Here is a 21677-nt window from a genome sequence, read left to right as displayed (position 1 = left end):
GTAACAGTGGAGCTCAGAGTAGGTTGGGCTTGACTCTCATCCCAAGATCAGTTGGATCTTCCGAAGTTGCCTGTTGGGATCCCAGGTGCCACATGCCAGCATCAGGGTGTGGCCAGGGCTCTGCTTCTGAGGTCCAGGAGAGAGTCTGTCTCCTCTCCTTTCCTAGCTTCTGGGTGCTCCTTGGAGTCTGTGACCTTGATCGTCTCCCTGCTTCACTGTGATAGGCCCTTCTGCCTCCCTCCCACGGAGCCACTACACAGTCCAGGGTGATCTCCCTGTCACGAGAGCCTTGATGTACCATCTGTGGACTCTCTACCCCCACAGGATAGCAGCACCACAGGTGATTAGTGTGTATGTGTTTTTTGGAGGGTGCCCTTCCCACATCATTTTTCTTCTCCACTGTGATATGTTGAAAGCATAGACAAGGCTGTGGACCGGGGCTGTGCTGGAGCTGGCCCATCCTGGTTTACACTTGTTCATGAGAGCGGCGAGTCTCCTTGGTAGAGCTAACTGTGGACATTATTAACACCAGAGAAATCAACACACACAGTGGCCAGGGCTAAAGGGAGAACCTTTGTGGAGCCTCTGCAAGGTGCTTGCTCCATTCTGCTGTTGTACACCCCGTGGCCCATTGTCAGGAGACCAGATACTGAGCCAGTGCTGACCAGAGCTGGGGATGCAGGTGAGCTCCAGGCTGTGAGTGGGGGTGCTTCTCTTCACAGGCCTCTGGAGGCCCTGTGTCATCATTGGATGTCTTGCTCACACCTAGGATGTGATCAGAGTTGCGACCTGGACCTGGGTCTTTCCGAGGCTCAGCTCTGGTACATACGTGCAAGGTGTTGGAAGCCCATTGTGGGGAATGTTGAGAGAATCCCAGGTGTGACAGGCCAGGTTCCTGGACAGTCCTGGCAGAACAGAGGCAACCAATCACTCAGCTCCCTCGCCTTTGGCCAGTTCTCGCCATCCAAGGTCCAATATGTATAAGCACAGGGAAAGTGTTCCAGCCAGCAGGGTGGAGACTATTGTACCCAGCCAAACTATGCCATACTGGCAGCCATGTCTTCTGTTCTGATTTTACTCTTGAGGGTCAGTACACAATTTTTCAGGAGGCAAGCCACAGCCTCATGGCAAATGGCAGTGGTTAGGGGCTTATGTGGGGGCCAGTAAGATGGTCTGAGACATTCTAGAAAATGACCTATCATTCTTCCGTCCTTGTTGTTACAGGCTGCCAACAGCTACCTGCGAGATCAGTGGTTCCATTCTCTGCAGTGGAAGGTAAGTCGGGGCACTGCTTCCGATTTGCAGAGGCTCCTTGGGGCTTAGAGAGTGATGGCTGAGAGCCGGGCAGGACACAGGCCTGAAGGGGGGGAACATTGCCTCGTGGGTGGCTCAGTGAGGGGTCTCTGCTGCTGCTGGGAGTTTCTGCGGCCTCCCCAAGTTCTGTGTGTCTTGTGATAGAAGCAGGTCCTTGGTGGTGGCTGCTCAGCTTAGAACCTTCTAGCTGGTCCCTTGTTTCAAGGAGGGTCCTAGATCTGCTTTCATCAGAGGGAGGGCAAACCTGGGGTTCAGGGAGGTTGCACTCTGGGTTCCAGAATGTTCTTTGAGCAAGAAGTTTTGGAAGCTGCATGGAGCGGGAGTTCAGCAGAGGTTGAAAAACCCCGTCTCTTGTTCACCATCTTTGCTCCTTTTGGTGGGCTGGCTTCCCAGCTTCACTTACTCCCTTCTCACTCTGTGAAGTTTCAAGCTTCTGACACTTGGAGAGGACAGGCACCTGCTGTCACTTCTTAGGCCTGGACCACCACCATCATCCCCGCCAGGATCCAGTTCTGTTGTGTTCAGTGGCCCAGGTGATGGAGTCGGGTCACAGGGCATGGGTAGTGCATTCTCGAATGTCTCTTGTCTCCCTCCCCTGCCTTCTAAGCTGTGGTTCAGAACCCACCATTGTAGGTGTGGATCATGTCACGGGGTGTCTTCATAGTGGCGTAGAGGATCTTGGAAGCTGGCAGCATGCACTAAGCTGAAGGAGTGCCCAGAAAATCACGTGACTGTCCCTGAGAGATCTTCATCTCCTCCCCTGTTAACCTGTCCATCTTCTTGCTCTACGCTCCTGGTGCCAAGTCTGAGCTAAGCATGAATCGTTAGTGTGAGGCTGCACTTATTGAGCTCCTACTGTGTACTGACAGCTGGGCAAGGTTCCTGCTCTCCATATCACTGGTGGCATGCCCCTGTGACGTTCATTCCTGTCTGTGCCAGACTTAGTTGTGGAAAGGGGGGCTCAGTCTGCAAGGGATAAGGAGGGTGAAGGGTCCTGACTCATTGCCAGCCTGTTGAGGTGAATGTTTCCTCTACCTGCATGCCAGGTACGCCTCTTTGGCTGTGCTTCTGAAGTTTCAAGAGGAAACCAAGATAAGAGGCGTACAGTGGAATTTCACGCTTAGTGACACATGTCTATGTTTCTAGGACTTTGGAGTCTGAGGCAGGAGGATTGCCTCCAGGTTGAGGCTTACAAGGAAATGAAAGTTTAAGAGGTTTTGGCGGAAAGATTATCTCAGCATTCTAACCTAGGATTATGTGTGGGGTTTACAAAGCGAATCCAGAGAACTGGGGAGGATGCCCTTGGGTTTTCAGCAGTTCTCGAAGGACCTGAACCTCCATTCTCATGGTGTCTAGCATTTTTATAATCCCTAAATTCAGTCAAGGAAAACTTTCTTTAAGGCTGGAGAGATGACTCAGAGGTTAAGAGCACTGACTGCTCTTTCGGAGGTCCTGAGTTCAATTCCCAGCAACCACATGATGGCTCACAACCATCTGTAATGAAATCTGGTGCCCTCTTCTGGCCTGGAGGCATGGAGGCTGAACACTGTGTACAAAATAAATAAATAAATCTTTTTTTCTTTTTTTAAAAAAAGAACTTTCTTTAAAAATACCTGGGGAAACCAAGCCAGAGTTACTAGAGGATGGCACTGGGCTCACTGGGCTCTGTCACCCAGGAGGTGGGTGACCCTCCTTCCCACCGTATAAGCTTGTGTGAGATGCTACCTGGGTTAGGTGACCCCCATGATTCGGGTATGAGGTCACCAGGTATGGCAGCTTGATTTAATGATGGCTCCTGGAGGTCTGGTTTGAGTTTAAGACTTGCTGTCCGTCCCTGCAGAGTGACAGAGAATCATAAGCTGTTTGGGGGAATGCTTCCACCTAGCAATGCCTGCTGGAAGGCCTGGATTCGAACCCTTACCTTTCCTTGTCCCAATCCAAACAGATCTGGGTGTTTGTTCGCATAAAGGCCGTAACATGTCGGGCCTGGCTTCTGCTGTCATTCAGCCAGTACGGGAACTAGAGCTCAGAGTGGCCAGACAGCTTGCCCATGGTTACATGGCAACTTTAATCCAGTCCCGTGGGTCCATTCTGCCCCCTCTCTGTCAAACAGCCTGAGGTTTGGACTCATCAGCCCGTTCAGGATGTGACCCCCTCTCTGCTCCTGAGACAGCCCAGCCGCTCTTTTCCTCCGTGGGTAAAGGCAGCCACTGTGGAGTTAGTTCTCCTCTGCTTTATTTACTTGTTTCTTTTTTCCTTTTTAACACAGAGAGCAAGGAAAAGCTGACAACAGAACATCAGAATTTAGGACATTTAGCGATTCCACAGCTACGGTTTGAATTTGTGAGTTTCCTGCCTGTGGCCTACAACAGGGAGTATATATAGATAGAGTGTGCTGTTTTCGTACCGTGACGCACTCCGCTCAGATACTGTGTCTCCCAGTTTAACTTGCCTAGACTTGCCCAGGGCAACGTGTTTCCTTGGGAGGGCAAAATTGGGTCTTTAGAAGACTTAGCTGCAACGGCAGCGTATGGCCCTCAGAAGGGCAGGGCTCCTCAGCCAAGGGATGCTGCGGTCCCCTTGTAGGAGTTTTGCCTTTTTTTTTTTTTTTTTTTTATAGTCAGGAGGTCTCTACTGGGATCTCCTTGTGTGTTTCCTGCTGCCATCATGGCCCTCTTGGCTGAGAGGTTCCTTCACTACTGTTTTCTCTACCTGGATAGATTCTCGCAAGCCAGCAGTTGCTCTGAGGAGACATGAGGCCATGAGCCCTGAGTCCTTTCTTTCTCCCTTCTGCTTCCCTCTTCCTGGAAAGAGCTTTGCTCTTGCCCACAGCTGCCTTGGTCAGGGGAGCCTAGGGAAGCCTGGAGTCTCATGATGGGGTAGGGGACATGCACCTCCTGTCCTAGGAATGGGATGGGAAAGAGCTCTTCTGCCCTACCCAAATCCCCAGGAGCCCAGCCTGCGGTCCTGAGGGCTCCCTGGGGAGGCTGTCCTGTTTGGTTTAAGCGGTAGGCTCTTGGGGCCAATTCCCTTGGGTTTGAAACATCAACAGTCACACAAAGTTAATGAGGCCTCAGTTCTGACTCAGATCCTCCTCCTTGCTCCTGCCCAGGCCCTCAGAGGCCAGGGTCTGCAGAGATAGCTTACGTGTGCATGAGGCTTCGAGGGAACAACCTGTCACGTGTACAGAGACAAGCCTGTTATGTATACAAAGACTGAGAGGATAGATAAGATTCTATGTGTGTACAAAGCTCTGGGAGTCAGGCCAATCCATGTGTAAGGCTGTAAGGAGACAGGCCTGTTGTTCAACCCTATGAGGGAACAGGCCTGTTGTATTGTACAGGGCCATAAGAAGAAAGGCCTAAGGTGTGTTCAAGGCCCAAAAGAAAATGACCCATCCTAATATATGTTACTGTGCAAGGACAGGCCCACTGTGTGCACCAGGGCATGTGTGTAACACTATGAGGGGCCAGCCTAGGTTGTGTGGCATCCGCTGTGTTCCAGGCTGGAAGGGCACAGCCTGTACTTACAAAACTGAGAAACTGGCCTGTTTTTCTCCCTGGGCTCTGGAGAGGAGAGGCCCCAATACACACACCCGTGAGGGGCAAGCCTGCCTGGATACCTTGAGGAGTAGCTACGGCTGGTGGTGAACCCCTAGCTGGGTACCTTACCCTCATCTACGCCACTGGTACTCTGCAGCCCAGCCTTCACCTCCTAATGCGGTTCAGAAGCCGCTGCACGGCAGTCGTGAAACCCACAATGATCGTATCCTCAAGGGAAAGTGGGTCACAGTGAAACACAACAGGCCGGGAGCAGGGGCCAGGCCGGGTGTGTGACATGAGTGTATACGCATGGTCATGGCTATCTACTTCTCCCTGGCAGGCTTTCCCAAGTCCCCGGAAGGTATGGCCTCCCAGCCACCGCTGGGTAGACCTCTGTCCCTCCTCTGTGCTTTGGAGGATGAGAAAGAGAAAGTGCTTTAGTGTGTGAGGGCAGCCACTGTATTCATTTATTGTCAATGGAGACTGACTGATGCCTTGATTGTCTTCTCTGTGAAATGGGGTGTCAGGAGCCCCTCACCTGCTGGATCTTTGTGAAGATTATAGACCCTGTTGTTTGTGAGGGAAGTGGAGTGGGCCTGTAGAAACCAGTTCCCCTGACACACCCGCCCCCCAGACCTCTTCTAACTCCTTGGCAGTCCAGTAAATCCTCACGAAGACTTCTTCCCAGTGTGGGCCACCAGTGCTCCTCAGCACCCTGTGTGTTCACACACGTTTGTTGTTGTGAGCCTCAGGGTAGTTCCTTGAAGCCTTTGTCACTCTTGTCCTACAGAAGAGGGGCTGGAGCCCAGGAGAGTGAAGACATTGCTGAGGACAAATGGCTTCTTAGAAGTACATTGGGCGGTTGCTATGCAGTAAGGATTGGCCTGTGTGTGTGTGTTTGGAGCTCCTGGTCAGGGACAGTCACCATCAGGATCCCAACATAGGCTCTTTGCTACTCACCCTATCAGGAGTTCAGGGGGCCCACCCTATACTCCACACAAGGAGGAGGCCTGGCCTGTGCCACCATTGCTGGGGGACCGGGTCAGGATGACAGAAAGCCCTGTCTTGACACCTATCTTGAACCCCTTGCTGAAGGCCAAGCCAGAGCATCCCTGGCACGGGAAGCTTGGGGATCTGCACAGGGGTGGCACTATCACCCTGGCTCTGTCTCTTCTTGGCTAGGATGTCACACTGGGAAGGGCCAGTTCTGGGACCCTATGTTGTAGCGTGGACTTCTCCTTCCTCTCTGATCTGTGGGTCTTCTGCTGGGGTATCCAGACAGACGCCCCCTACCTAACACAAATGATCTCACTGCACGGAGCCCATGCAGGCCTCTTGGGGCTCAGCATCATAGCTGCTTCTCCCGTGTTCCTGTTTCAGATGTGGGGCTGAGAAATCACACCTGAGTTCTTCCAGTCACGTAGCCTTCGGACAAAGCCTGACTTGATTTCAGAACCCAGGCTTCTCTGGCCTGGAACATAGCTCCAGACACCACATACAGAACACACATGTGGGCATGCATTCATGCCCTCATACACATATGTGCCCCATAGGTGTTACTGGAATTATTAGGGTCAGATCCTGGGCCCTGGCAGCCTAACAATCTAAGGTTAGCCACCGCTGTCTGTACTCCATTTAAACAGACACAGAATAGTGAGAAACGGAAAGGAGTCCCAGTAACCCCATCCCCCGAAGTCCATCTTCAAGATAGCAATATGAGATTCAGCGATAGAGGCACACAACTAAGCAGCCCTTGTTGAGGGGTAGCCCCATCAGTCCTCGACCCCTCATTGTCTCTGCTCCAGACTCGCCTGTGAGGTGGTCGGAGGAGCTGTCGTAACTGTGTGCATTCTCTTGGAGAGATCCATGTTCCTCCTCTGACTGCCCCCCACCCCCCCGCCCACTCCAGCCTTTTCTTTCTCTCAGCGTGAATTCTAGGAGAAATTCTAATTGCTTGGGGCCCCTTTTTTTCAGTAATCTAATAGCCAGGGGGAGGGACGTGAGAATATCTCCCTCCTTCCCCAGAAAGTTAGCTCCCACAGACCCTGATCCGTCCTCGGTACCGTGTGTGTAGAGCTTCGCCTGTCCTTCCAGGCCTTACAGATGTGTGGAGGGCTATGGGTGAAGGCTGGTTGGTCACCTGTCCCTGGCCATCTGCCTAGCTCCCACACCTGCCTATATATACCACACCACTCCCATTTACTTAGTGTCTGGACCTGGCCCCGCCCCTCACTTCCCAGTTGCTGGATCAGCCCTCTGGTGTGACTCGCATGTGTCCTGCCCGCTAAGAAGGAAGGAGAAGCCGGACAGGGCCTTGGTCCTTTTATAACCCGGCTACGTGCCTGCCTCACCTATCCACGTTAACTCTTGGCATTCGTTCCCAGAAGGGTCAGAGCGGCTCCTGGACCCTTGTAAAAGTTGAACTGTAAGAATCGCCAGACTCCAGCGTTGCTGGAAGGCCCTGTGGTGTCTCAGAGAACAAAGGTGGCTGGCTTAGGAGGACCCAAGTGTGGAGGCTTTCGGCGGCCAGGGCTACTAGTCTGTGGTGTCTTCCAGCCTCAGTGCGGCCCCTCAAAGAGTCACTGGGGTCCCCGTAACTAACAACAAGAGGAGCTCCTGGGATTGAAACTAACAAGTGGCAGAGGTTGGGTGGCCTTGGGGAGGAGAGTCAATGCTCTCAGGCTTCCTGTATGGTAGAGAAAAGAAAAACAATTACTTAGCCACTGTCTGATGTTGGGAACCGTGCTGGGGGGATGCCATGGGACCCCAAGGTTTAATGAGGCCCATCGCAAAGAAGGAGCTGAAGAGCACAGATTCAGTGCCCCCCTAACACAGGCGGGACAGGGACGCAAACCTAGGCAGGTGGCCTCTGAGTTAGCTTTGTCCCTTCCTTCCAGCTTCTTCCGTCAGAATTTGGCAGGGTTATGTGGAAGGCATGGAGGTGAGGGACAGCACCCCACCCTGAGCCTACAGTCTCCCCACTTCCCCACCCTCTCACCTCTCCCCAGAGCTGGGGATTCTGTGCTAGGTAAGTCAGTACTCAACCCCAGATGAGGCTTGGTACAGGCACTTCTGTCCTTTAGAATGGCTTTTCCCGGGAGCCTCGAGAGAAGCATACAGATCAAAAGAGGTGACCCAGAGAACTCTCCCCAGGGAACATGAAGTGTGAGGACCCGACCTACCGTGGGTCTCCAATGCCCAGACACCTAGAGGCATCTATTATTAGTCTGGCCTGCTTGAACTCACTATTATGAATGGACTCATTTGTGCCTTGGGCTTGTAGGCTGAAAATTGGGTTTGTGAGACTTAGACGTGTTCTTGGTCGTGTGGTGACACTGTATTCTGTTTGTCCTGGGTGACGTTTGTTCTGCTGTGGGTGTGGCTCAGCTTGTTAATCCTCTGATGACAGGACACGTCCAGTTAGGCCTGGTACAGGCAGGAACACTCTGGTGTTTGTGCCCACATTCCCACTGCGGGTGCGTGGGAGTTAGTTGCCAGGCTGTGGGGCAATGGTCACCAGATAGTCGCTGTGAATGGAACCTGACCACTCTTTCTCCTGAGTAGTTGATACCCACTGCTTCTGGGAGGAGGGGATGAGAGTCCCCGTTTGTTTTTGAATATTGAAAAAAGATAAAGAACTTCAAAAGAATATCTGCTTGCTGTGGACCTGCTCACACTTTTTATGATTTTAAGACTTGAACTATGATCATATGTAACAAAGCACACAGATCTTAACTGTTGAGTGTACAGAGTTGATTGTCATCTTCACTAGACTTAGGAAACATTTTGGTAGAGGGGACAGATTGTAAGAGCCAGAGGACCAGGACCATGTGTTAGATAGCATATATCTAGATACGACAGGGACGTTGGACTCACGAAAATTCAACAGTATAGTTGCCTAAACAAGACCTGCATAATGGTACTGAAATCTTACAAGGCCCCACCTTTAGATGAAGAACTACAGGCAATTGGTGGCTACTGAAAGAGGGACAAACTCCCTGATAGATTATCCAATTCCCAGTGGTCACCTAAACACATCTACATAGGACCAGTAGAGTCAATAGGTTATGTTACGTATATGAAGTTTATTCTTATAATAGGTTATATATGTATGTGTAACAGTATTAACTAAAGTTATGGTTTTGAGGGGATAAAGGTAGAGATGGTAGCAGTTGGTGGGGGGTGATGTAAATGCAATACTCATGTATGAAATTCTCGAATAAAAAAATTAGGAAAAAATAAAACAAACTGAACCCTGCCTAGGTCTGTGGCGGTCCTTTAAAATTGGAGAAAACTATGAATGAAAATCGAGTATCCCTTCTTGAGCCTGCATCTTTGCCACAAGCTATTCATGCTGGCAGCCTAGCGGCCTGCTCCTTTGAAAACATCTCACAGACATCATTCTCCTCACCTCACTGTTTGGGTCCTCGGACTTTTCTGTATGGTAGGGTGTCTCTGTAGATGCAGGAAGAGATCCACTGTCTCCCTCGCTTCAACCCTCGCAAAGGTCCCGAGCTCTGTGTCTGTGTGATGCCTTGCCTGCGTTTTGCCAAGGTCCAGAATGTCCGGTACCAGAGGCCGTATCTGTGCTTCTTTGATGTCCTGAAGCTGTTCTTTGCATCAGTCACAGCGTGTGCACCCAGGAGCCATTGTTAAGTCAAAGGAGGGTGTGCTGAGTGCAAACGCTGGCACCACACCAGCTCTGGTTAAGGAAATAACCACTGACGGGCTAGTGGCCTATACAGTGTGGGTGCACTGCACCTGACCAGAAGAGAGAGAGTGGCTCCTATCCATTAGACTGCTCAAAACAGTGCTGGACGATAAACTTATGAACAATGCAGTTCTGGAGACTTCCATTTGTTTGCTCGTTGGTTTTTCTGAGACAGGATTTCTCTGTGTAACCCTGGTTGTCCTAGAACTCACTCTGTAGCCCAGACTGGTCTCAAACTCAGAGACCTGCCTACCTCTGCCTCCCAAGTGCTGCGGTTAAAGGCGGGCGCCACCACCAACCGGTTCCCTATAATTAATGTTTTTATACCACAGCGCTAAGGTTTGCATGGGAGATGTCATTCAAAGACTGATCTGTGCAGCGGGTTTGCCAGCTGATGGGCTCTTCGGAAGTGATTGCCCATCCACGCAGGATTTGATACCATTATTGAGATTTGATGGACACTTTAGGAGGTGGGGCTTCACCAGAGGAAGTAAGCCCCTAGCGGTGTGGCTAGCACTTTTCTCCTCTCCCTTTCTCTGTACTTTTCTCTGCTTCTTGGCTGCTTTGAGTTGAGCAGGCACCTAGGCCATAAGACATTCCTCCTTGGTCACCCTGCCATACCTTAAGTCCAGAAACAATGGAGCCAGACGGCTCTGGGTTGCAACCTTTGAAGATGTGAGCCAAACAAGGACTTTCTCCCTGCGGCTGTTTCTCTCGGCATCTGATGCGAAGCCACTGACTGGCCGGCCCTATGAAGCGGAGATCAGGCCACAGGTGAAGAAAAAAGACTGCTAGATTCTGCTCAGCAGCTAGATAGGGCTTCAGGTCTTTAGTAATTCACTGGCATCCATATTGGGAAATGGGGTTCTGCAGAGGACCAGGGGAGAGAATTTGAATGTCTACTGTCTACAAACAGCACACGGGCTTTGATACCTAGTCCTCACCCTGGGGACCTGGTGTGTCTCCCTATTCCAGACGGATACAGTGACCAGCCCCAAACAGCAAGGTTAGAGAGTGGGGGAGGGAGGGGAAAGATAGCTGAGCATGAGGACCTGAGTTTCACCCTCAGGAGCCCCCTCCCCCTTTATTTAAACATACTTGTAGCCTCAGCACCAGGGGGCAGAGACAGACAGATCCCCAGGGCTTACTGACCGGTCAGCCTCACCTAGTCAGCAAGCCCCAGGTCCTAGTGAGAGACCTGGTCTTAGAAGAGAGCAAGGAAGGAAGTCCAGGTGACAATTCCTGAGCCCCCACACATGTACACGCATGACACACATGTACACACATGACAGAGAAAATGGAGGAGCTGGGTTTTCACTATGTTCTCGGACAACCAAGCCTGCCCTCGAACCTTCGTCCTTCCCCAGCCCTCCTAGAGACCTGACAGCGCCGAGATTCCTTCCCCTTCGATATGAAAGCCCGCCTGGGTCCCTGGAACAGCATGGTGGCTCTCTCTCCCAGCGTTCAGGAAAGAAGTGGCATCTGTGGGTTGTTTTTTCTTCCAAGCAAGGAGAGGACTGGAGCTTCCATGTGTCATCAGCACACACTTTGATGGGGACCGATGAGTCACCGAGCCGCACAGGGAGGGTTTTCACATACATGGTTTGTGGGTAAGCCCGCTTTCTGCCCTTTAAGGCAGAATTTTATTTGATTTCCCCCCCCTCCTTGTCTTTGTGGATGAGTTTTCCAGACATAACCAGAAGACAGCGTCATCGTTTGACCTGACCTCTGTTCCTCAGGAGGCTGTGGTGACAGTGGGGTGCTCTGATCTGGGGATGTTGTCTTGCTTTCAGGGTGGCATGGTGGTTGAGTGCCCCAGTGGAGGAGATGACGGTGGCCTGCAGTTTTGTATTGGCCTCAGTGGCTCCTGCCCGCCCATTGGCTTGGAAACGAGGCTAGGCAGAGACTTTAAAGAGCAGCCACAGCTGTCCCCACAGAGGAATTCACCCTCACCCTTCCAGAGGTGACGCATGCCCAGTGGGGCGGTGGCGCAGGTCGGGGAAGGGGAGACTCGGGGAGAAGCTGACGGGCTAGTGTTAGTGTCACAACTCTGTCACCGAGGCCCTGAATCATTGGTGTTTCGAACCTTCACGGTAGCCCTAGCACATCCCGAGCCCCATCGACAAACAGAGATACCCACTCGTGGAGATGCAAGTCCACTCCTAACAGAGCTGCTGCGTGGTGGCGACATTGTGCTAGGGGACTGTGTTCTGAGAGTGGTAGAAAAACCAAGGCAGATCTACAGAGGCTCAAGCCAGGCTCTCTGCAACGGCTGTGTGGCTGTGTCTGTCCTTAGATGGGATAGGCTTTTAGGACCATGACAGTAAAGGACACCCAGAAGGTCAGGGTCCCTTGACACTGCCAGGATGGCAGCGGGCACCCCTCGGTGCTAGCTCTTAAGGCTCTTATTGAAGTCTGAGTTGAATTCTTTACACAGGTCTCCTCTTTCCCATCCTCCTGACCAGATCAAAGAACTTGACTTCATGTCTCATTGCCTCTCAAAGAGTAGTTCACAGGCTTGCTTAGAGAGTCTGATTGTGAGGCAGGGGGGTAGCTCAATTGGTAGAGTGTGTGCCGAGCATACACAAAGCCTTGAGTTCAATTCCCAGCACTCCATAAACCAGGTAAAGTGACGTACACCTTATAATCTGGGATTTTGAGAAGTGTAGCCAGGAGGGTCACTCTTGGTTATGAAGTGAATTCAAGGCCAGTCTGGCCACATGTGACCCTGTCTCAAATAAATAAAAGAAATTCAAATCTAAGTCATGAACTGGGGTAGGACCGCTTAACTATGTCGAACCAACACTCTCTCTGGATGACTAGTGCAACCCAGGCTTCAACAGCCAGAGAAAACGGAAAGCACAGTGTTTGTTGAGTGACTACTAGAGTCTATTCATTCCATCTGTCATCTTGTCTAAGCCACACAGTGTCCCTGGACAGTGACATTTTACAGAGAATAGAACCAGCCCTCATGGAATAATTTTCTCATACAGCCAGTCCTGAATTCCACCTCAGAATCTGACGCCTCCCTCTGTCCTCATTGCTGTGTTCCTCAGAGCCTTAGGTCAAGTGCCAGTGCCTGACTGTGTTCTCTGGATCCTCTGTTGTGTCCCCTCCCCTCATATTGGTGACTTAGAATTCACCATGATGAGCTACCTGGAGCCCACACTCTTGGAAAACATTCAGGTTTTCCTGGGGTTCTCAGTTACTGTCTGAACCCTATTTCCCTCCCGGAAAGTACAGTTGCCTAGCACGAGGTCAGGAGAAGGTACAAGGATCACTCCTCATTCTAACCCAGCTCTAACATCACAGGCTGTCACAAATGCGCACAGAGGCCAACTGTACATTCGAGACCCTGGTCCTTCTCCAAGTCCTGTCATCCAGGCCCAGTGACAGGATGTCATGCCTGCAGCTTGGCAGAGGTTGCCCAACACCCATGCGGTGCCTCATAGCTCTGTAACTCCAGCTCCAGGAATCCACACTCTTCTGACCCTGGAAGGCACTAGACATACATACGGTGCATATACATGCTGGCGGGCAAAATACTCATACACATAAAATAAGTAAATCTTTAAAATATTTTTTAAAGCAACTTAAAGAAGGATTTCTGTTGGCTCATAGCTTGTGCATACAGCCCACAGTGGCAAGGGAGATGTGGCAGCCGAGGAAGCTGGTCACGGGTACATCCACAATCAGGAAGCAGAGGGAGACGTGAATGCTGGTGCTAAGCGCAGTCTGGGACCCCAGCCCTTGAAATGGTGTAGCTACAGTGAAAGTGGGTCTTCCCATCCCAGTCAGGTCTCTTGGAAACACCTTCACAAGACATGCCTGCGGTGTGTCTCCCAGGTGATTCCAAGTCCTGCCACGCTGACAGTGAAGATGAACCATCACAAGTATTTGTGCTGAGCAACTCCACCTGGCTTTAATGTCGAGCAAGAGGCCCCGCTCCAGCCTATCAGAACGCAAGGGTTTGTCATGGGTCGGGTCCTGGTCAGTCAAGAATGCCTGCAATTGAGGTCACCAAGTCAGAGGTACTGCGAGTGACCCCCAAGTTCAGGTTGGGTGGCAAGACCTCAGCGGGCCTCATTTTGGCGTCTTCTAGAATGTCCTGCCTCTGGTACTGTGTGTGAGGTAGCTTGCAGAAGTGGGTAGGAGGGAGAGCAGTAGGCACTGGTATGAAGTAGTTCCCAGCATGTTGAGAAGGGAGAGCCAGGTGCTCGAACCTACACATGCTGGAGCACTGGTTCTGTAGCTGACATGAGGAGCCCAGACTTCCTTGGCATGCTTGTGTGATGGCTCAGTCGTGTGAAGAAGGTGGGAAGCGGCACAGACAAGGCTTCTAGAAAATGCCCAGCCCGCCTGCCACCTGCATACATATGAGTACGTTCTCACTGTCATGATGCCGTCACCACCAGCTTTGTCATCCCAATCGGGGGCTCTATCCCCATTCAAAAACAATGCCCCATTTCCCTGACCCAACCCCCAACAACTGTCATTCAACATGCTGTCCCCGAAAGCTGGCTACGCTCAGCACCTTAACATGAGTGGAATCCCATGAGACTTGGCCGTATGTCATTCAGCAGAATGTCTTTCAGGTCATGTATGCTATAGCATGTGCCAGCATTTCCGTCCTTTTGAAGGCTAAGTAATGCTCCAATGTATGTCCATGTGCCACGGTTGGTTCATGACCTTGTGAACTTGTGTTGCTTCTGCCTGTTGGCTGTTGTGAACAATTTTATTGAACAAGGATAAACTCATTCAATATGCTGATACACACCTAATGTCCGGGTACCACCCATCTACAGTGTACCAGACTGGCATGGAGTCTCTTAAGCCTTAAGATGTTTCTTATGTGTAGGCAGAACTGAGGGTCTCAGCAGGGTTTTTCAGGGTGGGCATTAGCGCTGGGGAAGCTTATGGGAAGGAGCCTTGACTTGGTGGTGGTTTGATGGTCTCCGCTGTTGTGGAAGGAAGATGTAGAATCTTCCCCCGTGGCTTCTCATTGCCAAGGACCGTACGTCAGCTGAGGCTGACGTCCCTGTCCGAATTCTCCTGGAAATTCTTCTTGTACCCTGCCAGGTCCCCAGGTAGCTCCTTCTGACATCACAGATGATGCAGGTGTGGAGGGTTCCGGATGGCTGGGCTCCGCCCATTTGAGGCCACATAGGACTAGGGCTTGTGCATTGCAGCAAGGGCCAGGGCAGACTTTGGGGTGATAATGCAGATTCCACAGCCCCCTGAGGAGTCAGAGGGAGCGGACTACCAGGACGACTAAGGAAAGGAAGACCTGGCACCTAGCAAATGGAGGATGAGCTGAGGGTCTCTCACTGTGACCTCTTGATGACGTGATAGGGTTAGATGGATCAGCCTGGCTCAAGGAACAGCTAGACGTGAGGGGCTAGGGCCCTGGACTGCAGGGCAGCCCCCACCTGCTGCTCCCCAGGAATATGGGTTTCCCAGGACCTCCAGCTCCAGCTGTCTAAAAATATATATTAGAACTCACTCTCTCATAGTTCTAGGGCAGAGTCCAGAGTCGAGGTGTGAGCAGGGCCTTGCTCCCTTGGAGTCTCTGGGAGCATCCTTGCCTGAATTTGTACAGCCTCTGGGGGCTGCAAGCAACCCTTGGACCTCCCCTCCTTCCTTCTGGCCACACAGCTCCATTCTTTGCTTATGTCTGCTTATACATGTAGTAGTGTGTGTGTGTGTGTGTGTGTGTGTGTGAGAGAGAGAGAGAGAGAGAGAGAGAGAGAGAGAGAGAGAGAGAGAGAGAGAGGAGGGGGGAGGGGAGAGAAGGAGGAGAGAGGGAGAGAGAGTTACCATGTGGATTATTTTAAGGGCACCAGTTAAGGACCCAGCATAATCAAGCATGACCTCATCTTATTTGATCCCATCCACAAATACTCCGTTTCTACTAAGGTCACAGTCAGATGCATGGAGTCAGATAACTGGGGTAAAACTCCTGGGGAGACACAGGTCAACCCACCCTGCCAGCAGGTCACCCTGGAAAAGGGAGGGGTTCCTTCCATCACCACCTGATATCTATATCAACAGGTTGGGATGTGTCTACCTCACAGCCAGCCAACAGGCGTGCGGGTTGGATCTTGTTTTTTACAGGGCTCTAGAGTCTCCAGGGTTTCCTGACAGCCCTTGCCCAGATCTGTAAGGCCAAGTCTGCATTTGGCCCAGACCCCCAGGGTTCCCGGTCCATGGCAGTTGTTTGAAGGCTGTACCTCTGGTGCTGATGCTGAGGTTTAGGATTCTCCTCCCTGCCTTGAACAGACCATCACCAGCGATTTCATTGCATCAAGTGGCTCAGCTATCCTTTGCAATATTGCAGAGAAAGTGGAAGCCTCGTCCCTGCCTCCAAGCAACATGAACTCAGTGGAAAGCATCGCACATCTGTGTGATGATCAGTTTGTGCCTGGGATGCAGTGTGCGTGGGATTTGGTACCCAGCCGGGAGCCTGACACCTAGGTGGGTCATCCTCACCAGCCAGACTCATGGTTACCCAGGCAACCAGCTGATGCCCAGAGCCAGTAGAACAGGACACCCACCTGGGTCCTGCTGTTTCCTTGGCAGCCGTAATAGCGACAGGGAAGCTGCCTATGGTGGTCACTTAGGCTGAGGGCTGAAGCTGAGACCTTTTCCAGACAAAGTACCCATCTCCCCAGGAGCTGGCTTCTCGGGCACACATCAACTAGGCTCTCCAACTGACAGGAAGGCATAGGTTTCTAAAGTTGTTATTGTATTTATTTTATGTGTGTAGGTGTTTACTGCATATATGTCTGTACCTGGTGCCCATAGAGTCAGTCAAACCCCCTGGTACTTTAGGTACAGATGGTTGTGAAAAACCCTGTAGGTGCTGGGATTCAGGTCCTCAAGAAGAGGAGTCAGTGCTCTTAATTGCTGAGCCATCTCTCCAGCCCTGGGTACATCCTCCTTGATTGATGGCATGAGGTCAGACACTCAGGCTACAAACGTGGCTACCCTAGTTCTCTTGCTACAACTGGCTGTGTGGCTTAACCTCTCCGCCTCAGTTTTCTCATCTGTAAAGTGGGGCTCACCTCCCCGAGATGCTGTTGAGATTACGGAAGTTGATGTGAGGGCCTGAGGGGATAGCTTAGTAAGTAAGGCTTGTCTTACAAGCTTGGAGACCGACGTGAGTTCAGTCACCGGAACCCATGTGAAAAAACAGGCATGATGGTGTGCTCTGGAGGTCCCAGTGCCAACAGGTGGATTCCTACTTGCTCACTTAGCAAGTTCCAGGCCAGTGAGAGACCCTGTCTCAAAAACCAAGATGATCAGCTCCTGAAGAATGGCACCCAAGGCTGAGCTCTGGCTTCCACTTGTACCCTCACACCTGAGTCCCTGCACACACACACACACACACACACACACACATATGTGCACACGCGAAGCTAACATGTTAGGTGTTAAGTGCAGACCCTTCAGAAGGAAGAGTGAAGGCATTCTAGTGACACTCATCACAGCCCATCATGCACCGCAGCTTCTCTTGACTAAGGAGTAGCCATTGTTATCTAATTGGTAGCATTGCTGGAGTGCTTTCTGTCTCCTCCCTACCACCTACATCTGAAAAAAAATGGATGAAGTCCTCTGACTTCGAGCCAAATCTAGGTTCCCTGAATGACCCATACAGTTCAGCGGAGGTCACAGGATGGGGTGGTAGCCATCCAGATGGTCGCAGAGAACAGAGGCAGGAGATGGGAACAGCCCAGTACTTACCAGTAGTCAAGCAGCTCAGCAACAGTCGACCTGGCCACACGATGAACTCCACATCATGAGAGGGAATGGCTATTGATAGTCACTAGGTTGCCTGTCAACTGTGAGTCCATCTTGCAGAGTGGGAAAGGTCTGTCTCAAAGGGTCACATGCTTGTCTGACTCCAGTTCCGTGGCCTCTTCAGAAACCTGGAGACTAGATGTTGAAGGGGAAGAGGCATTGACTGTTGGGCGTCCTCAGTTTCCTTTGGGATGACAGCTGTACAGGATGTGGTCAGGGCCACTGAACTGTATGCATAGGAATGGTTGGTGGTTCATTGGGGGTCAGACTTTCACCTTAAAAATGGACAGGCACGTACAACAAAAGACAGCAGGGCTGACTCCCAGCCTTGGAGTCCCCAGTCAGCCAGGGTCACAGGCTTTCTCAGGTATCCATTTCCTCTCTGCTGCTGTGATAAACACCACAACCAAAAGCAACTTGAGAAGGAAAGGTTTTGTTTCATCTTTCAAGCCTGAGGCAAGGGAAGGATCTTCATCAGAGGGAAACAGATTCACCATGATCTGTGAATGTTTCTAGATCAGTAGGGCCCACCTTGTGATAAAATCAACTTGCGTTTCCAGCATTTTGATGCTTTTATTAGCTTGTTAATTTAGTTGTAATGATGGGCTTCATTATGATGATTTTATACATGTATATGATAGGTCTAGAAGGCCGTTTGTCTGCCCGCACCAACATCCACAGCCCATAGCAAATATAGAGCCAGGACAGGGGTGTAATCAGCCTTCCTGTCTTACTGGGTGTGCAAGGGACTCTGGGGCCACCATGTAAATTAGTAACTTATCCTATCACCATGATAGAGTCCCTGACAGACAGCTTCAGGGAGGGAAGAGGTTCATCTGTTTGGGCCCACAGCCCATCACAGGGAAGCAGACATGACAGCGGACAGGTGGTAGCTGCTTGTTACATGATTGCCAACTGGGGAGTAGAGCGATGGAGCCGGAAGCAGAGCCCACCTGCAGCCTTCATGCCCCTACTCTTCCAGCCTGCTTCCAACAACGAGGCCCCACACCCAGAAGGTCTCACCAACTCCCAGAACAGCACCAACGGCTGGAGCCAAGTATTCAAACACATGAGTCTGTAGGGGACAATTCACTGTGAAACCACACTTTGGAGGAAAAGCCTGAGGTAGGGTACCTACCTGTTTAGGTCTGTCCAGTCTGCACCCCATAGCTCATATATAAGAGGATTGTTTCAAATGTGGCCCAACACAAAAGTATTAAATCTCTCAACATTATAAGGGGCAGGCGTGCGTGTGTGCATGTGTGTGTGTGTGTGTGTGTGTGTGTTCATTCGTTCGTTCTGTGAACTTTATAGGTGTCAAAAGTTTGGACACACCTAGTAGCTGGAGGCTTAGAGTACTCATGTCCCCTATGGGAGGAAGCAGATAGAGGCTTGTCTCCTTGTGCTGAGCACAGTGCTGCCTGCAGATGAATTGGACCTTGGGCATGGTGACAGGGTCATGGCACTGCCTCATAGTTCTTTCTGTGGTGACAACAGTGTCCTTCATCTGTGCCCGCCTCTTGTAGCGGCCACTAGCAGCTGCAGAGTGATTGTGTAGCTGAGGAGCTGGACTTCATTCTAATTAAGTTGACTGTCAGAAGCCCCCTGGGGCCAGTAGCTTTCAGACAGGCTGGGCAACTCCGTGCGGGACCTGGAAATAAAGTGTCAAAGCCAGTCCACATCCTCCTCCCTAGCTTGCTAAGCTCCATCTCCGTAGGGACGTCCTCCCCTCTGCAGCTCCTCAGAGTACCCGTGACAAGTGACGAGGAGCATGCGTACTTGTGTGCACGCGAGCCTCGGGCTGCAGCAAGCAGCAGAGCTGTGGCCCCCATCCTTGGGAAGAGCATTTCCAGTACATTCTGAGCCACACCTCTCCCAGTGAGGGGAGGGACACCCACCTGATGACAGCTTGTCTCCTGTGGAAGAGCTAAGAGACTCCACTCTTCTCAGACGTGAGAACCCCAGTGTCTTGTGCCTGCTTCTGCCACAGGAGCAGTTTCCAGAGAGATGGCTGGTGTTGCCCAGGTAACGTCCCTTCTTGACAAGCAGAGAGGATGAGGACAGCCATGGAGTGACTGGCTCTGCCAGAAGGGAAACAGGAGGCTCTGCCTGCTGGTTCTGTTTATTGTTGGCTGGGGGGCGGGTGGGGGGTGTTTTGCCACAAATGCTGAGGGCCTTTCTTAGTCTTGCCTGCTCTGGACCACTCCCTCCTATGACTTGGTAGGTAATGTTATCTCTCTCTAGCTGTGTAGCCAGGAAGTAGATGAAGTGCTTCATGTGTGTTCTTTCGTGGGGAATCACAGCCAGCCTTACACGTAGATATCATTTTACTGCTTTGCAGATGAGGGACTGCAGTCAAACAATCGACTGTAAATCCCAGGGCCTGTCTGCTCCCCTTACCAATCTCCGAAGGACTTACCACAATACTTGGCACATCATAATAGAAGGCTTCATGTAGTCTTTGTTGGCTGGGTAGTAAGTCGGTGGGTGAGTGGGCGGACGGATGGGCGCAGGATGGATACATGAGTAAGTGGATGGTGGAGATGGCTAGATGAGTGCGGAAACTGAGAGGAAGGATGGCTAGGTAAATGGGTGATGGGTAGATGAGTGGGTAGGTGAATAGATGGGTACGGATGGGTAAGCCGATGAATGGGTAGATAGATGAAGGCTGAATGGACAAGTAGATGGTAGAAAGGTGAATGGGTGGGTTGTGGATGAATGGGTGAGTGGGTGGGTGAAGGGTAGGCAGATAAATAATTGAGGGATGGATGAATGGGTAGATGGTAGAAAGAGAGTTTAGATTTGAACTGAAGTCTGCTTATTGCAACAAACCCCATACTCTTAACAAGCCATGCTGCCTTTGGCTTTGTCTACTCGCTTCTGTCCTCCTAGATGGCGTTATATACAGTTTAAAAATAGCTTATTTGAGGTGTAAGTTACGTGACATTAAGATCAGTCATCATGAGCATGCAACTTAATTGTTTTAGTAAATTTATGGCTTGGCCAACTGTATGTCTTAGGTCTGCCTTCTGTCACTAGACACAGTGACCCTGAGGTAACCTAGGCTGTCGTAGGGTGCACTCCTTCTTTTTCCATTACGTGGCTCTACCCCATTGTGTTGAGTTATACATTCGCTGAAGGACATTGATTTTGTTCATGGACACTCATGTGCTTATCTGTGTGGGACTAGGATTTTCTTTTTTTTCGGGCAGATTTCTAGAAACAGAGCCACTGAGCTGTGTGGTCAGTGTGTGCTTGGCATCTTCAGACTGTCAAACAGGCAAGGGCATAGCTCAGTGGTGAGAACACATGCAGCATCCTAGGCTTTGACCCCCAGCACAAGAGGGCGGGAGGCGGGGACTGTTGAATGATGTCGCTGTGGGCCTGTACATTTTTACTTCACAAGAGCAATGCACAAGGATTGGTTTGACCCCATTCCTCGTCCACACTTGGTACTGTTTTTCCCGTCACAGTCATCTCAGGGGATGTAAAATGGTACCTCTGTACCGGTGTAATGTATATTTCCCCAGTAGCTTATTATGGTAGCCTCTTTCCTTCCCCCACGCTTTCTGTTTGCTTTGCTTTGCTTTGCCTTTTGTTGTTTGTTTTCCTTTGACACACCACCTCAAGTAGTCTGGGCTGGGCTTGAACTCTCACAGAGCCGAAGTCCTTGAGTTCCCGCTCCTCCTGCCTCCACTCCCCACAGTGCTGGTGTGACAGGTGTGGTTGCCACCACGGCCAGCTGTGAGCATCTTTTTTACTCCTAGTCTGGGATCTGACTCATGAGCCAGGGCTTGGCAAAGCTCTGCTGAGGAAGGGCCAGATGGCAGCTCTTTGGGCTCTGAGGGCCACACTCAATTTCTGCTGCATATTCTATTTGCTTTGGTTTTACAACTCTTAGAGAACCCACTTTTTTTTTTTTTTTTTTTTTTTTTTTGCGTCCTTGTATACAAGCTGTCAAGGCTGGGTTTGAACACGGGCTTCAGGTTGTCAGCCCCGCACTGAGTCAAGCCTTATAACATCACTCATGTGCCCAGCCATAAGACAGCTTCAAGACACCTGTTCCCCCCCTCCCCAGCTCCTGGCTTGTGACAGAGCAGACTCAGTGGGAAGACCGCATTGCCTCTAGGGAGCTAGGATTCCAGAAGTGGCCTCATCCTAGCCCCACCATGACTCATCGCCTGCTGAGCTCATCAGAAGGATGCTTCTAACACGTCACCTGGGGTGTGGCTAAGGACCCAGAACCCTGGATGGTCTGCCCCACCCACTCCCTGTCTGTCTGCAGCATCGTGACCCTCCTACCTGCTGCT

At 51.2% G+C, this 21677-nt stretch overlaps 1 protein-coding gene across 2 annotated transcripts in view; it reads left to right on the top strand.

The window, feature by feature from the left end:
- Cmip (c-Maf inducing protein) overlaps positions 1 to 21677 on the top strand; it is a 193675-nt gene that overhangs the window by 123064 nt on the left and 48934 nt on the right. The window contains exon 3 of one of the 2 annotated variants that reach the window (XM_057753570.1): positions 1225 to 1275. In XM_057753570.1, the coding sequence (XP_057609553.1) occupies positions 1225 to 1275 (51 nt within the window). Of the gene's footprint in view, positions 1 to 1224; positions 1276 to 19289; positions 19393 to 21677 lie in introns of those variants that run through there. The other variant, XM_057753571.1, reaches the window with a different exon arrangement.

The sequence above is a fragment of the Chionomys nivalis genome, chromosome 21 (assembly GCF_950005125.1).
Source record: "Chionomys nivalis chromosome 21, mChiNiv1.1, whole genome shotgun sequence".
NCBI lineage: Eukaryota > Metazoa > Chordata > Mammalia > Rodentia > Cricetidae > Chionomys > Chionomys nivalis.
This window is presented reverse-complemented; position numbering and strand designations above follow the sequence as displayed.